At 37.6% G+C, this 18661-nt stretch overlaps 1 protein-coding gene across 2 annotated transcripts; it reads right to left on the bottom strand.

Annotated features, from left to right (window-relative positions):
• Nucleotides 1-1170: 1170 nt before the first annotated feature.
• On the bottom strand, nt 1171-16679 carry LOC131252415 (uncharacterized). Of its 2 annotated transcripts, none has more exons than XM_058253074.1 (5): nt 16480-16679; nt 11067-11323; nt 8464-8918; nt 2397-2699; nt 1171-1864 (listed from the first exon to the last, which is right to left on the bottom strand). In XM_058253074.1, exons 1-4 carry the CDS (start codon nt 16587-16589, stop codon nt 2430-2432), a joined length of 1092 nt encoding a protein of 363 aa, XP_058109057.1. In that variant the 5' UTR covers nt 16590-16679; the 3' UTR covers nt 1171-1864; nt 2397-2429. The 2 variants fall into 2 exon arrangements, with proteins under 2 accessions (XP_058109057.1, XP_058109058.1); XM_058253075.1 differs by having other exon boundaries at nt 1171-1861.
• Between the last annotated feature and the right edge of the window lie 1982 nt (nt 16680-18661).

Below are 18661 nucleotides of genomic sequence, written 5' to 3'. Positions count from 1 at the left end.
TTGTGCCCATGACATGCGTGCAAAGGTGCGCATAGGTGCTCACGTAAGAAGGTGCGCATATATATATTACTTAAAAGGAAAAAAGTTACAGTACTATGCTAGGTATACAATAAACACATATACATATACTTCCACACTCCCCCTCAAGCTGAAGCATGCATATTGATCATGCTCAACTCGTAATACATATAAAGTAAATGATAATAATGAGCATGGAACATTGCTCCCCCTCAAATACAACATGGCAAGATATAGATTTAAGCTTGCATTTCCTTCATCCATAGAATCTTCTCTTCAAGTACACGATCATAAGAAAACTCAATAACAATCGAGCCAATAACATTCTCACAAATATGAGTGTACATCACATACAACACTCGAGAGAACAAATATAAGGTGAGGGTGCATCACATGCAACTATACTCACAACAAACAATGGGGTGGAGGGACACTTACACCATAAACAAGGCTAAGAAAAGAAGAGAAAATGAACTATGAAGGAAGAACCACCATTTGTAAACAGCCCCATGCAAAGTTGGGTGAAGCATTACATCAAAATATCTTGTGCGCGCTAAATCTTCTAAGCACCGTGATGAGAGTATCAACATTACAATCACCACCCACATGATTTTACAAGTCATTTGCAGCCCCACAACATCAGATAATGAAGGAAAAAAAAATCTAGCAACAAAACCCACAAAATAAGTGACTACAGTACACATCTCTCACAAACGACATCGTAGTACCCTCAAAGCTCCACGAAACTTCATGAATTTTTTTCCTGGTGATTGCTCTTGATCAATCGCACCTACCCCTTGGAGAAGAACTGCTTAAACTCCTTTAGAGAAGCATTAGAGCAGAAGGACCAAAATCTAAAATTCTCCAACTTTTTTTTTCATTTTTGCTAAAACAAATGAAAGACGGCTCAAAAAATGCAGAAAAATCATCATTATTCCTCTAAAATCCTGATCTATCATATCTCAAACTTCTGCTTCAAAAAGACTTCATGGTCGTACACTATTGATGTCATCCGTGCACATGGACGACGTCAGCAGTGCGCCCACTACCCCAAGTTGCGATCAGGTCCTGGATCAGACGCTTTGATACCAAGTAGAAATATAAAATAAACGAAATATGGAGATGAAAGGAGAGAGGAAGAAGAGAGAGGGAGAGGAGGAAACGGTTGTGTTATGTTAAGTCTAAAGACCAACACAAACACCTATACATATATTACTTGAAGGGAAAAGTTACAGTACTCTGCTGGTATACAATAAACACACGCACACATATACATATACATATACTTCCACAACATGCACATGGAGGGAGAGGGAGAGGGAGATTGAAATAGGAATTATAGGATACATGATGCAAGGTTTTGCATAGTATAGGTGAGTTTGCATTTCTAAATAGTGGGGCCTAGAGTTAGATATTCCACATCATTGATTTGTCGCATTCTACCATGAATAGACCATTCCCCCAAAAGTATCCCTGGTGGGAAGATTGTCGCAACTAATGATTGGGAGACTTTTTAATTGAATGCAACAAAACAAACTGTTATGATTTCCCCATAAAGGAGTGTTAGGGTATGGCCATCAATGGTGGGATGCAATAGAAAAATAGATTATTGAATCATGGGCACTCATAATTGAAGAACTCCCCACACTATGCAAAGCATCCCATCATGGATCTGATAATCCCTCTTATTGGGAAGAAACATAGCAAGATTTGCTAACAAAGAGGCCCTCCATATGCACCACTGCTGCAGCACATGTTAAAAGACCTCATGAATTTATTTGGGGTGTGGAGGAGGGAGTGAGGGAGATTCTCATGTTCCAGATCGATTTCTTGAAAATCTGACCTGCTGCAATAGAAAGAGAAAATTCTCATTTCTCAAAACTTAAAAAAGAGAATCAATCCAAAGAGAGCCCAATGTGGCAAACAATGTTGCAACCATGAACAAAAATATAGGTACAGAGATAATAAAAAAAAAAGACACAAGACTACTGCAATTGTTCACTACCAATTTTTAAATGGCGGCGATTCATCCACTTTAGACATGGCATACATGCATGTAAATCCAGACCATCAAAATCTTGGGGCCCCTACTGATGGACCATAACAAGAATATCACACTAACCAAATGTTCCCAACCACCCAATCGCTGACTATCAAATGGGTGGTTTAAAATAATGTCAAGTTTATAAACTCGATGCCATAACTTGGATAGTTCAGATATTCAATCACTGTGATTTTCAGGAATACTCCATACATAACAGGGCCATGACTTTGTCAATGAGGATTGTTTTACACAAATGTCATATATGTATGAAAAAAGTGGCGAATGTCCACTATATCCAGAATAATGGAGAAGGAAAGAAGAAGAAAAGGAATACCTTTAACAAACCCATGAATCCAAATCTGTTCCTTTAGGAGGCGCCATGAGGGTCAAGCCCCATTTGCTTCCTTGTCTTCCCCACAAACAAGTCCCTGGATTTGATCATTCCTGGTATGCAACCGCTAACAGTCACAAGGGGGAACTGTGCCACCGCTTCCTTCCTTCCCAGAGAAACCATTGCAATTGGTGAACTAGCCTTGTAAGTTGCCATCCTGTTCTTGTCACCTTCCTCGATCAATAGCTTTATGTTCTTGGTAACCACCATTGCATGTCTCTGAGCACAGAATCCTTGCTTGATTTCCTTTTTTCAGTTTTTCTTCCATCAGTCAGTGACAATTCATAGAAGCTTATATATATTAATATATTTGAGAGATAGAAGCTCATATATTCATTAAGAAAATTGAAAAAGGCTACTTATTCTTAGATCAATGTCCTCATTATTGAGTACACGATCCCATGTATAAACAACATAACTGATTCATGGGACTACTTTCTAAGCTTTAGCCCATCCAGGAGGTCAGTTCATCACTTTTCCCACCTCCAAATGGAGGAAGGGAGGGGGGAGAGAGTGTGTGATTGGAGTGGAATTATAAGATACATGACCCAAGGTTTTGTATAGTATAAGCGAGTTTGCATATCTAAATAGTGAGCCATAGTGTTGTATATTTCAGATCATTGATTTGTTGCATTCCACCATCAATAGACCATTTGCCAAAGATATCCTAGATTGGAAGAGTCTATCAACTAATCCTTGGGACTTTCTTTCAATTGAATGCCACAAAACTAAAGGTTAAGATTTCCCTCTCAAGGAGAATGTCAGGGCATGGTCCATCCATGGTGGGATGCAACGTAACAAATTTATTACTAAACCATGGGCCCTACTTATCATAATTGAAAACCTGCCTGTACTACGCAAAGCATCCCATTGCAGATTTACTCAAAATCACTCTTACAAGTGGGACTGACTAACCAGTGAAACAGAATTACTAGTTTGTTTTTTTTTTTGCCAACATTCTCTACAAGTTGGTTTGGCCATGGCGACAGAGACTTGGAACTACAATTACGAGAAGTGAGTTCGTTCAAGTCCAAGGCTCTAAAAGGAGAAACAAGACGCCGAAAAGGATGTGGGAGGAGATCGTAAGAAAAGACTTGAGGACCTATGGTTTAACTGACAAGATCCGTGATATAGTGGAATGGCAAAACGGGATACAGCTAACCCCAATTAGTTGGGATAAGGCTTAGAAGATGATTATGATGATTTGCTACAAGTTGGCTTTAAACGGGTGTGTGAAACCAGGGTCGAAGGGTGATGTACTACATCTTTTCTATCTAGCAGTCATCGCCATCTGATTGGTGAACTTCCCGTTGCTCATCGACCATTGGCAATCTGTTACTTTTAACGGTCCATTTGTAGACCAACTACCCAATGACTAGGATTGTCCAAAGGGAGTTTTCTAGCAACATGCGTTACATGCCTCTCCATGGTGGGGATCCACCAAATGAAAAGTCTAGATAACTAAAAGCTGGCACCCACCTGTACTAGTGCTAGTTGGAGCTAGTGTTTTCAGTATCTTGCGATATCACCGATATATCCCACAATATATCTGTTGTCGCGGTTGGCCGATACAAAACCCAACTTCAATATCCATTTTTCATGGTACCATGAAATATATTGCAATAGATCGTGGATATCGTGATATCATGCAATATATCCACACTACCATAAAAAAAATTTATTAATGTATAGTGTGATATATCGATATTAAGTGCGATATCGAATGAGATAAAAGGAAACTGGCATTGTTTTGTCCATTAAAATCCTCAAAAATCGATCGGGCAAAAAAAAAAAAAAAATCCCAGTACATTGTAAGGTGATTTTGACTAGTCAACTCTAGTTTGTTGGAAGAAAATCTTTGAAATTTCTCTGAAATCGGGATCAGAAGTTTCCTGGGGTTGGACTCTAAAAGGTGTGCATTTTTTAGTTTTGATTCTTTTTTTCATTATTATATGTTGTAAATAGTGTCAAATGGAAAGATATCTATGATTATTCATATTTTACATGAAAAAAATATGGATTTGGAGCTTCAACCTCGAGATTTGGAGAAAAATCACAATTTATCTAAAATTTCCCAAATCGGTTGCAATCTTAGTGTCTAAACACAAAATCAAACATGTATATAACCTTATCTACACATTTTTACAAGTTTGGAGATTTAAAAAATAATAATTTTTCATTAAAAATAATTTTAAAATGTTAAGAAAATATTTTTTTTTCGAAATCTACAAATATATTTCTAGTTGTCTACTTTTTTTGCTTTTGAATGTAATACTTGTGTTTTCATACATGTCTTCTTATCAAGGTATTCCGTATTGGTAACCTTGGCCGTAACCAAGTTATTCTGTAATGGTAACGGCCATCATCATTACCTTTATGATGCGGGTAGTAACAACTATTACGGTTACGGTTTCTTCTTCTTTTTTATTGAAAAAAAAAAAACCCGAAAAACCTATATTTCCTTGATAACGTTAAAAAATTTTAAAAAAAAAAAGTAGTCTAAAAAACCTATATATGCCCTGTAACAAACCATTACGAGGCTGTTATGACCTTTTCGGGGGACGTAACAGGCCGTTAATGGCAGTTATGGGCATTGTTTGAATTATCTCCGATATTATCTAAATATCCCCAATATTATTGAATGTAATACTTGTGTTTCCTGGGGTTGGACTCCAAAAGGCGTGTATTTTTTAGTTTTGATTTTTATTTTCATTTTTATATGTTGTAAATAGTGTCAAATGGAAAGAAATCCATGATTATTCATATTTTATATGAAAAAAAATATGGATTTGGAGCTTCGACCTCGAGATTTGGAGAAAAATCGAAATTTATCTAAAATTTCCCAAATCTTTTGCAATCTTAGTGTCTAAACACAAAATCAAACATGTATATAACCTTATCTACACATTTTTAGAAGTTTGGATATTTAAAAAATAATAATTTTTCATTAAAAATAATTTTTAAAAATGTTAAGAAAATATTTTTTTTAACGATATCTTCAAATATATTTCTAGTTGTCTACTTTTTTTGCTTTTGAATGTAATACTTGTGTTTCCATACATGTCTTCTTATCAAGGTATTCCGTATTGGTAACGGTGGATATAAACAAGGTATTCCGTAATGGTAACGGTGGTCGTAACGACCATCATCATTACCTTTATGATACGGGTCGTAACGGCTATTACGGTTATGGTTTCTTTTTTTTATTGAAAAAAAACCCCAAAAAACCTATATTTGCCCGATAACGTTGAAAAAAAAAAGTCTAAAAAACCTGTATATGCCCGGTAAGAGACCATTACGAGGCTATTATGACCTTCAGGGGACGTAACGGGCCGTTAATGGCAGTTACGGGCATTGTTTGAATTATCTCCGATATTATCGAAATATCCCCAATATTATTGAATGTAATACTTGTGTTGTCATACATGTCTTCTTACCAAGGTATTCCATATCGGTAACGGTGGTTGTGACCAAGGTATTCCGTATCGGTAACGATGGTCGTAACGGCCTTCATCGTCACCTTTACGATACAGGTCGGAATTGTTGTTACGGTTATGATTTCTTTTTTTATTGGAAAAAAAAAAAAACGAAGGACCATAGCATATTATGGGCGTATGCTAAAGTTTCACATTGGTCATTGAGTAACCCATATTTGCCTCATAACGTTGAAAAAGAAGTTTAAAACACCTATATATGCCCCCATAACAAACCATTACGAGGTTGTTATGACCTTTTCAGGGGACGTAACAAGCTGTTAACGGCAGTTATGGGTATTGTTTGAATTATCTCTAATATTATCGAAATATCCCCAATATTATGTATCTCTAGCTCAACGATACCAATAACACTGGCAGCAATACCAATAACAACGGTAGTATCAGAAATTCTAAGTATCAGCGATGTATCACTAAGTATCACCAATGTATCACAAAATATTTTCAACTGTGTAAATTCTAGGTATCACTTGTATTGTCAATGTATCAATATAAATAGTGTATCACCAATATTTTCAACCGCGTAAATTCCAGGCGTCGCTTGTATTGCCAGTGTACCTATGATATTTTGATGATATCGCCGATGTATCGATATCGTAAAAAATATGTAGATTAAAAACTTTCCATTTCATTTTTTTTTTTATAGACACATGGTTGTATGCAATGTTCAATTTGTCAACGATAATATCGACAATATCGCAATATTATCATTATCGCAAAATGGGTGACATGAAGACCACAATCTTTCGTTTTCTTTCTAGTTGTCAACGACATGTTGGGAAATATCGTGTGTTGTTGATATTCTGAAATATTGATGCATGTTTTGATGGAAGGTTGAAGGTTGGATAGATGGTTGGATGGATAGATGGTTGGACTAATCTCTTACGGCAGCACATGCTAGGACTCCGTTAAATGGAAACCTATTATGTATGCACTCTTTTTGCTTCTTTTTTTTTTTTAATTCCTAAATATGCAAATATGCGTATTTTAGCATCTAAGTTTCACTGAAAAATTCCACCGTTTTCCCCATGTTTCCCCGCATTTCCGATTATCAGCGGTATTATCGATGATATCGATATTGTTTCCATATCCCCAGCCAGCAAAACTTGTAGCGATATTGATGCTTCGAACACTTATGGTTCATACTTTTCCATAACGGTTGTTACAGCCATTACAACCTCATAACGTGTAATAGTTACCACTGTTACCTTTACGTAATGGCCTTTAAGGTTGAAATTTTCTTTTGCCTAAAAAATTCTGATTTTTTTTGATCGAAAATAATGTAAATATTTCAAATATGTATTCATTTTTTGTTTTGAACATGTTTATGGTAGCGTAACGGTTCACTCTTTGGCAAGTGTGTTATATCCAGTTGTCTGGTGAATTTACGAACATGGTTATGTGTCTCTAATATTCACACATCACAATCAAGCATTAGAACTAGAAATTGGGGAAAAAAAGAAGCATAAATACCATTTTTTTTTAATTTTTGAAAAAAATAGCCCTCAGAGCTTATATTTTTCCAAATCGCTTCAATCCATGGTTTAATCCTAAAAACTATGGTAAGAGTGGTCGAAATCTGCTATAGAATGATCTAGGAAAGTTTTTGGAATGAGAAAAGTGCAAAAATGAGAAGAAAATGGATTTAAATAGAAAAAAAAATATTATTTTTCAACCGTTGGTGGCGGTTGTTATGCCCCGTAACAACTATTACAGCCCCGTAACAGCTATTACAGCCCCATAATGGCCAATACGGTTCCAAAAAACCAACTGCTCCAATTCACCCTTGTATTGTTTAATGGTCACGGCCATTACCTATACATATCAACCTTGATGGTCGTATCGTAATAGATACGGCACACCTTATATTTATAAATTTTATAAATTGACTCTAAATATAGTTGCATCAGTTTAATCAAACAAAGCATACGTTAGGACCCTATATAAAGAAAAACTAGTACGTGCACTTTTTGTGATTTTTAAAAAAAAAAAAATTATAAGTGCGTATTGGTGTCTTTTTTAACAAACTCTGAAGTTTCATTGAAAAATTCAACCAATTTCCCCATGTTTCCCAACAACGGTGATAAATTACGCAATACAACCGACATATCCCGTACAATAACTGATATGTATTCGTATCCCATAGGTGCGATACATTACACGATAACGATACAGAAAGCATTGGTTGGAACAATAAAATTAGTAATTTGGGCCAAGCATTGTATATTTCCTCGGTGTATAAACCATCACCACACTCCAACAGGAGCACATCTCATCCCCAAACCTTAGCACAAAAATCACGCTGATTGAAAACCATTTGATCAACGGTCCTTTTCTGTGAAATGCAAGCTATTGATGACTCATGGGACCAATTTCTAAGCCCAAACCCATTCTAAAGGTAGTTCAAGGCTCACCACTCAGATGGTTCCAATCAAGGGGCATCAACATTCATTGGATGGTAGATATGGAAAAGAATGAAATAACGATCAATATCAAGGAGAAATACGTGGACTCACCGGAATGTTAGTAATATCTCCAATGGCGAAAACATTATCATGACCTGTGACCCTCAGGTACTCATCAACCATCAATCTTCCTCTCAGGTCCAAGGATTCCTTCAACACAGTGTCCTTCAGCCATGACGAAGCTAGCATGGCACTTCCCGCACACACAAAATGGCAATCGGCTGCAATGGTTTCTCCTGTTGATGTCTCATAAGCACTCCCCCCATTTGATATAGAATCTAAATTAACTGACTGATCCAAAAGCACCTCCACTTTCTTTGACATCAACCAATATAGTGCCTTCACGGAAGCTTTTGGTTCAATGAAATCCAGCAACCTTTGTCCTCTATGAACCAGTGTCACCTTTTTTTCTGGGAAATCAACGGCAATCTCTCCAGCAAGTTCAACACCGGTTGGCCCACCTCCAATGATCAAAATTGATTTGGCTGATTTTATTTTTTTATTATCTACAATAAAAGAAAGGCTAGAATTAAAAACCAATATGCATGGAACAGTGAGCTATGGGACCATTGAAAAAATAAACAATGTCACAAGAGAAAGTATAATAATAATAATAAGAAGAAGAAGAACTAAAAATAAAGATAAAGGAAATATTAGAACTGCTATAGAAATGGAATACATTAAAAGGTTGAAAAACAGCTAAAAAATAAAGTCGCAATATCTCCATGGGCTGGGTGGCTCAAGCAAAACCCAGACGGCTGGCTTGACCGGCTTTTCATCTGTTTTGACTACTTTTTTGGGTTTTCAAAGTGGCCAACTGTGCAGGAGGCTGGGTCAAGCAGAACCTGGTTTAACTAGCTAGTCCAGTTCTTGAAACATCATCTTGGCCCATGTTGGGACTTGGGACTTGATTTGATAGCCATAGGTAGTACCTATTGTCAGAGAGAGAGAGAGAGAGAGAGAGAGAGGGAGAGGGAGAGAGGGTTGTGACATGAATAACATGTGTTTGCGACAATTACTTACTGGCTATGTCCACAAATAGCCCCTATGCCTGCTTTTGTGAGCAAACGATGCAAGCTGATCCTAGGATTAACATGCGGTGATATTGGCGACTCACCCGAAGTTTTAAAACCACTTAAGCAAGCTAATATTAATTTGGAACAAAGTTAACTAAAACACGAAACCCCCATGTCTTCTGTTCCAAATCGAGTGATCCGGATTGTGGGTCATTAGCAATCCAGATCTCTATTTTTGGCAACCTGAAATTATGGTTCTATATTTTTACTATTGATTAAGTTAAAACAAATTGATATTTACAATGTTCATATTTACACTCTTATTTATTTATTTATTTATAATATACACTACTCAAGTCATGCCTCGGCGGTAGACTCACAAGAGTTTGAGCACCAGGTCATGGGTTCAAGTACCCATTGTGGTGAAATTTCACTGTGGTGTGAGTGCCTGGGTGTGTGTGGGTGTCAGTGCATGTATAAAAATAAAATTAAAGCTAGGCATATAATGATAAAGTTCGTCATTTCATATATTCATTGCGAAATGAGTTCATATATAAAACTATATTGCACGTACAATGTAGGTATTGGGGTGACACACATGACCTCCCCTTAGCGTTCCACGTATTGGATGAAGTAGTATACTGTGTACCATTCCCCTACCACATGCCAAACAGACCGGCAATCCAGGTGACCATGATTTGGATGCAATATGAAATGCAAGTTGTTAATGTTCAAAATAGATAGTAACTTGATCTTCAAATCATCATAACTTTTCCAGTATGTTTCTACATGTACATTGTGCTTAAAAAGAAAGAATGGTGATATTATTTTAAAAGCTAATAATTTGCCAATTCTCAAAGCCAAAAGTTATGTAATAAAATAAAGATACTAATTTATTTAGAAAATATGGCAACTTTCTGATCATTTTTGTACAAAGGCATGGCTCCTAAAGCCTAAGATATAAATGTTTTTGGTGGAATAAAATATTAAAAACTTATCAAGATTTCTAATGATCAGCTCTGTTAGTGTATACCCAATTGTATGCACATGAATCCTCAAAACACTCTATTTGGGAAGTTGGTGCTCAATTTTAGTGAAGAAAAAAAAAAATCTTTGAGAAATGATGCATTGCATCAAATATTCTGGTGTGAAGCATTTTCAAAACTGTCCAAGTATGACTATCAAAGGAGGTTGCCGCCCTTCGCCTGATCAATTGTTGTGTGGATCATGTGGTGGTCACCGCATGAGAAAATATCTCTCACTTAATTCAAGTGTGGCTGTTTCTAATCGCTCCACTTTGTAGATCTTCAAAAGACCTAAATGCCAAAGACTTGAGGATTTAATGTGCTCAATCTCACATTTTCATTGTAAATTGGTCCCGCCCTGAGAAAATAGACATTTCATCTAGTGGGTATCCATAGTTGATGGGTCGTAGTGAAGAAATTTCACTAATAGGAGAATCCTGACCATCCAATACATGGCTTTCAAACAGATGGTTAAAGCAAATGTGCTTTCTTATGACTAATGGCTCCATTGCAAGCCATGGTGGGTCCACAGGATAATCCAATCCATGTGATTTTCAATATATTCAGTCCAGCAAATGAACAGTCCAGATAACATACTATAACTCATGTATACCTTCCTCAAACTGTTTGAGCCTGTCAGCTCTTGTCATGGGAAAGGAATCGGCATGACCGGTGGCTATGACGAGATAGTCATATGTGATGCGATGGCCCCCTGCGGTCAGGACCTCAGTCTCAGTGATGTTGACTGCAGAAGATGTAACAATCCTCCCAGACTTGAAGTAGTTTACATGATTGAACACCGATCGCTCCGCAAACGAAGGCTCCACCATTGATCTCAGCTTTGCCCATGGGATCTCAAAGTACTCCTTCCTATGTTCAGACATAAAATAGAATCATATTGAATAAAAGAACAATGATAAATAAATGAATGAATGGATAACCAAAATTCCGTGAGGAGAAGGGAAAAAGCAGCGAACCCAGGGCACAACCCAGACTGTGGTACCAATTTCCACTGCCACGTATCAAATGTACAGTGATTTGAATCAATCATGGGGTTGGCCCTGCTGTGGATGAATCTTTAAAAGGTAAATGATCTGAATTACTGAAGTGTGAACTGGAGGTTTGGGTCAGTTGATTTGGTCAGCATGGTCATACTTGTAGTGATTTTACTGTATATAAGAATTTTCATGTCAATATTCTACGTGTTGCTGAGTTGAGCTATATCTTAACCAGTCCTTTAAAGATTTACCAAGAGTTATAATAGAGTTGCACTTCTTCTCAAACAGTATAAGTGAGTAGGATATTTCTAGCAGTTTCAAGAATAAGTATTCTAGGAAGATTATCCATTTTAGAAAGTGGAATTTTAGTAGATAGAAAATCCCCTCTTTTATAAGGAGATGATGAACATGCAATTGGTTATCATACTATACAGTGTGAGTGCTTTACTTGGAAACCAAGTTTTATTTTTTGTTTTTTATTTTTTTATTTATTTGTTTTTTTTTTTAAGATGATACTTTTGTTGAAAATAAAAATAAAATAAAATAAAATAAAAGGAAGAAGAAGAAGAAGAAGAAGAAGAAGGAAAGAAATGCAACAAGGGAAACTAGAGGAAAGGAGAAAAACAAAAAACAACACAAGCTGCTCTCGAGCAGCCAAAACCCAAGAGAAATTTCCGGAAAAAACTAAGGAGCCCAATCTCTAAAGAGGACTAGCACTCTAGAGAACACCCCGATCGTTGAAACCGAACCATTCCTGAAGCAGCGATTATTGCGTTCTACCCAAATAGCCCAAATCACTGCCAGGAGGATAGTCCTCCACTTTCTTTTACCCAGAGCTCCTACCGAATCAGCATGCCACCTATTAAGGAGGCTATCTATTGCGCTTGGCATAACCACGGGGACCCCTGCAAGCCTAAAGACACTCCACCAAATGTCGGAAGAGAAAGGATAGTGTAAGAGGAGATGATCCACCACTGTTCACAATATTGATACTATCGGCCAATATTATCGTTATCACTACCCGATGACACAAAACTTGGCAGAAATCCCTCAAAAATTTATTATTAAAAAAAAAAAAAAAAAAAAAAAACAGATTTCTATGTATCGTGCGATATATCACACGATTTGTTGCGATATCACAGATATTGTCGATACCATCTTGTTTTATCAGGACCGCATTGAGAAAAGGCTGAAGGCCGACAACGACCAACAGATGGAGTCTTCCAGCATAGAGGGAAGAGGCATAGAAGCGCCCTACAAGAAAGAGATGAGGCTAGTAAATTCCTTTAGCTCGAAATCAGACAAATTCCAACAAAATTAGGTAATCCAAATCCCACCATTTCCTTCCGGACAGAAACAGTCCTTGAAGAGCATTAGGGTCAACTGAGATAGCAAACAAGGTGGGGTACGATTCAGCTAGAGAACGATTGTCGAACCATATATCTAGCCATAATCTAATTTTGGAACCTTTTCCCAAGGAAAAAGAGATTCTATCAAACATTAGTGGAGCATATTTGGGAATTCCTTTCCATAGAAAGCAGGCGTGGTAGAGGGAAGAATGCTTGGTCCACCATCCTGTAGAAGACACGTCATATTTTGTAGCTACGAGTTGGCACCACAGACAGTTTTCCTCACACCCAAATCCCCATACCCATTTGCCTAATAGTAATGCCAACTCCCCCAAAATAATAATAATAATAATAGTAAAAAAAATAAATTCTCATAAGAGTAACAGACCTCTTTCCAGTTCAAATGAAGGAATTTACCACCACTAGAACCACATTGCCATAGAATATTTCTTCTAAGTTTATCTATCTTAGCAATCACCGATTTTGAACATCTAAATAGCAAAAGGAAATAGACCGGTAGATTAAATAGGGAAGCCTTTATAAGGTTTAGCCTCCCTCTTAACAACAGAAGATTAAGCTTCCAAGAAGAGAGTTTCCACTTCTTTCTTTCAATAATTATGTGTCAAAGGGCAAGGGGAGGCTTTCCTATACAAAGGGGCAAACCCAAATAGAGAGTGGGGAGCAGGCATACCTTGCATCTAAAAGATTCAGCCAAAGAGAAGCAAACCTTGGAATCAAGGTTGATACCATAAAATCAGACTTAGATTGATTTTCATCCCTGAAACCAAGAAATAGTCATACTCGAGAGAGCCACCTAAGTTTCGCAAAAGAGTAAGGTGTCATCGGCGAATTGCAAATGATTGAATGGAAGATCGAAGATCAAAGTTTTCCACACAAAACCCTCTAAAGAGGCTGATCTCTTGCTCGCGAGATAGCATGCCACAAAGAGCCTCCGTGACTAACACAAAAAGAAATGGGGATAAGGGGTCCCCCTAGTGGAGGCTTTGGAAGCCCTAAAATACCCAAAAGGAGAGCAATTAATGAGGATAAAATACTAAGGTATCTAAAAGGTACAATTACATATGGTATATACTAGAATGTTTTTATCTAGAATACTAAGGTATCTAAAAGATACAATCGCATATGGTATACATTACTTTGGCTTTCCCGCAATATTGGAAGATATAGCGACGCTAACTGGATTACAGATTCAAATGAAACAAAATCCACAAGCGGATATGTTTTCGTTTTGGGTGAAGGAGCCGTCTCTTGGAAATCCACCAAACAGACTTGTATTGCTCGGTCGACTATGGAATCCGAGTTCATTACATTGGAAAAGATTGGAACATAAATATAATGGATTAGAAATCTATTGGCTGATATACCTTTGTGGCCAAAACCTATTTTAGCTATATCTCTACATTGTGATTGTCAAGCTGCTATAGCAAGGGCAAATAATAAGATTTATAATGGCAAAAGTAGGCATATTCGACTTCAGCATAATATAGTAAGACATTTACTACAAGATGGAGTAATAGTCATTGATTTTGTGAGATCGGAGAAGAACTTGGCAAATCCTCTTACTAAAGGACCCAGTAAACAACTAGTCCTAGATACATCGAATGGAATGGGGTTAAGTCCAATACCATGACCTACCAGTGTTGGTAACCCAATCTATACAAATGGAGATCCCATGCAATAGGTTTCAAATGGGTAAACAACAAAACACTAGGAGACGTACAGCATTGCGATAAGAAAGCTCATTCAATGGTGTGGACAGTGTAAGCAACAATTAGTAAAGTTGAGTCTAAAACTCTTAATGAATCCATATGCCATATACTTGTTTGTGTTGCATTCAGTTGCTGCGTACACTTGATGGAATTCACCTATACTAGTGTGGAGGTGAGGCCACTTACCATGAGAACTTGGAAGAATTCTCTAAAGCACTAGTGAAATCCAGGTAAAGATGCCTGGCCAAAAACCATCAAACCACAAAATCATCTGTATCGAAACAATTGTGTGAGTGATATGTGTAACCGTTTTACATTAATAGGAATCTGGTTTAAGACTGTTCGTCACCTGACTCCTGTGAACCTACCTTGTCTATTCTAAGTATCGATTCAAGTCTAATAGACATTGATATAATGCATGATTATTTCTATCTAACCCGAAAGTCATTATTTTGAAATATGTGGGGGATTGTTATATTTTTGGTGTTTTAAAATAAATAATTAATTAATTTTAAATGATTTAAAAAAATCTCTCCAATTTTTCAAAAAAGCAACAAAGGCATTTTGTCTTGTAGTAGTATGGGTTTAGTCCCACATCAGATAAGCAAGAAGAAAACTTTGGGCTTAAAAGAAAAAAAATTTTATATAGGGCTTAGGCCCCTTTCAGGGGACATGTGAATTTGGTTGTTCGAGGGGAGGAGCCATATCATCAGCCCCAATTTATGCCATGAACCATATGAGTGCGCACACCAGGCCGGGCCGTTGCCATGGCCGGCGCGGTGCAGTGTGCGCGCATGCGAGAGCGAGTATACTTGCAGGCCTAAAAGTTTTTGTTGCCTTTTTGAAATTTCAATTTGCAACAATTATTTGTATAGAGCCAGAAAACGAAAATGCTTCTTCTTTAAATAAATAAATAAATAAATAAATAAATAAATAAACCCAACAACCATGACTGTTGGCAGGGATGCGGACACACCCATTCGAGGCAACCTTTGAAGTCTATATAATGGACATCTCTGGTTCCAAATTTTTAATCAAGTTCAATCTTTCGACTCTCTCTCTCTTACTCCTAATCTCTGCAACGATTTTATCTAGTTCAGTGTTCAGGTTAGACATCCAGTGACGGTTCAAGTCTTCATACATCGAGTGCGCTGGTGTGACAGGACAACATTCGAGGGTATCCTAGAGATTAATTGTCTAGTATTCCTGTTGCACTACAGACATCGTCCAATGGAGGACAAATCAATTTCAAGTCAAGCCAAGTGACTTTCGTCGCGCCTCGAATCAAATAAGTTTTCTAAACTCCTATTTCTAATTTCTAATTTTCTTTTTTTTTTTTTAATTCTGAATTTCCATAATTACGAATTTACAAATCCAAAAATTCCTACAAGTCCTACGAGCTCAGCCGAGGAACATATCAACATGTACTAGAAAGTGAACATTATCGGCCAATCCTTACCAATCAATTGGTGGCCATCAACAATTACTTACGTGGGTCCATGTCTATGTTGAGACTAAAACATTGGAATTTTTCTAAACCAACTATTTCCATACATTTTCTACCCGAAGATGAGTTTTTCATCCTTACTTTCGGGAAATGTCATCTAAACATGGAATCCGCATGATGTGCCGGCTTGGATGTCCCAGAAAAACTCCTGATTGGATGAGTCTACCCTTCTGATCAATGACTACTAGTATGAACCATTGCTCTGCGTTTTCCCTAACCATTTATGTGTACTCCATCAAACCAAGAGCTATTGTCTTCTAATCTGGAAATTCTTCAGGCATCACCAATCCATGGTGGATCACCTTAGATCAACGGTCGGGATCCCCGACCCACAGGCCCTACATGTACAAAATGGCGCACCAGGACACACCATTCACGCCCTGATGCATCAGATCCTTATTACATGAATGAGAGAAAAAAGAGAGAGAAAGAGAGAGCGTACGGATCAATGAGAACAACATCTGCAAGGGATTGAAGAGATTTTGCGAGGAGACCTCCTGCAATACCCCCACCAACAATCACAACCCTCTTTTTCTGATTGCATCCCTCCATGGCCTGCCTCACCCCTCCCCTCTGCCTGTTGCAGGTAACGAAGCGTATGAAACTTGAATGAGGGGTTGATAGGACGCGAGTTTCCCGCAACTGAAACTGCTGTGGGGGCCGTGTGAATCGAAATTGGATGCCTTATCGTACTGAGTAAACTCTGGTGGGCCCACCGTGAATGTATTTAGTTATCCACGCCGTCCATCCGTTTTTCCAGATTATTTTTGTGGCTGATACCAAATTGAAGCATATCCAGATCTCAAGTGGACCACATCAAAGGAAACAGTAGGGATAATCATGTCCACCGTTGAAACTTTCCTAGGGCCAACGGTGATATTTATTTGTCATCCAACCTGTTCATAGGATCTCACAGATATGGATGAATGGAAAACACAAATATCAGCTTGATCCAAAACTTCTGTGGCCCCCAAGAATTTTTCAATGGTAGACGTTCAATTCACACTGTTCCCTTTTGTGTGGTCCAGTTGAACTTTGGATTATACTACTTTTTTAGGCTTAAGCCATAAAACTATCTGTTAAAATGGATGGACGGAACGGATAAATTGCATAAATCAAAGTGAACCCATGTAGTGCGTCCGGATCTCGGGCGCGGATGCCGCACTTGAGACAGTGCGGCCCGGGCTCACGTGAGACCATGCGGTCCTCACCGTGGGGCCCACCTTGATGTATATCCACCCCGTCCATCCGTTCTGCAATATCATTTTGAGTGATGATCCTAAAAATGAAGTAAATCCAATTATCAGGTGGACATACCATAGGAAATAGTAGTGGTTGACCATTGATAGGCCACAAAAGTTTTGTACCAAGTTGACATTTGCTTTTTACCTTCATCCTTTATGTGACCTCAATTAAGAGGTTGGATAGGAAATAAACATTGCTGAAACAATACAAAGGGGTTATATGAAGTTTTTAACAGTAGAGCTTTCAACTGCTCCTGTTTGCAATAGTACGGTCTAAATGAGATTTGAATATTCTTTGTTTTTGGCTCATGCCATGATTTGACAAATCGGATGAACACCGTGGATATGGAATACATGTATCAACGTGGGCTGCACCATTTTGGGTAAGACAGTGCTGCAGGTGAGGCAGGGTAACAGCTCCATGGGTGAGGCCTGACCGTGGGACCCACCTCGTTGTATATGTTGCATATCCACATATCCATCCATTTTTCCGATCAGTTTATTGCGTTGGACAAAAAAATTAAGCAGATCCAAATCATATTTGGACCATGTGACTGTTGTATCCTATTTCTATTGGCTCCTATGGGAGCAAGCCAAAGAGGACATGTTTAATTTCACGAGAGTTGTGCAGTACATTTGAGATTTATAGAGATATCCAAATAGGATTTTGCAGTGATACAACTGACATCTTTTGAGCAATGCCACATCATCAACAAAAATAATGGTGACTGAGAAGAACGGTGTCAAGTTGATCGGAAAACTTAGATCAGTTATAAGACATGTGGCTGGCTTAGAAGAAGGGATCTAGGAGGTCAATAATATTGTTGAAACGGTTATAGCAATCGTCAAAACATAGGGAAGTATCCAGATGATCAGTTTAGAGTCATAAATAGTAATGAAATTCAACAGAATAAGAAGAAAAAGACATCTCATACCAATCAAACCAAATCAAATCTATCTTTCAATTACTTTATACTCATTAGTATTATTTATCGTTTATATTCCTTAGTGTAATCCATAGCAGTAACCAAGTAATTGTTAACCTTAACAGTATCTGTCATTTACATTCATCAGTGTAATCCGTAACAGTTATCAAGTAGTTGTTAGCCTTAGTTATAGTTTGAGTCTACACTCATACAATGGATTCAATTCGAGCATCAAGCAAAGTTCTCCATTCAGAAAGGTACTCTACAATTGTTCTCCACGACGGATTGTATGAATTTTCTTTTTATTTTATCTGTATTGAACAAGACATTTTCGTACAAAAGGCAGAGGTATAGCCCATTTTTAGAGGACGAACTTCATCCTTTAATAATCTCATGATCACCTTAAGTAACATTATACAAGTGATTGAATAGGTGACCGATCTTATTCGATCTG

This window comes from Magnolia sinica, chromosome 1 (assembly GCF_029962835.1).
Source record: "Magnolia sinica isolate HGM2019 chromosome 1, MsV1, whole genome shotgun sequence".
In the NCBI taxonomy this organism is placed as follows: Eukaryota; Viridiplantae; Streptophyta; class Magnoliopsida; order Magnoliales; family Magnoliaceae; genus Magnolia; species Magnolia sinica.
The sequence above is the reverse complement of the archived record's forward strand: the minus strand, read 5'-3'. Positions and strand labels throughout refer to the sequence as shown.

Excerpts from the sequence above, each read along its gene's own strand:
- LOC131252415 (XM_058253074.1), bottom strand. The coding sequence starts at position 16,589 with ATGGAGGGATGCAATCAGAAAAAGAGGGTTGTGATTGTTGGTGGGGGT. Across the intron at positions 11,324-16,479 it reads GATGTTGTTCTCATTGATCC|GAAGGAGTACTTTGAGATCC; the intron begins GTACGCTCTCTC and ends GTCTGAACATAG. Across the intron at positions 8,919-11,066 it reads GCTCAAACAGTTTGAGGAAG|ATAATAAAAAAATAAAATCA; the intron begins GTATACATGAGT and ends CTTTTATTGTAG.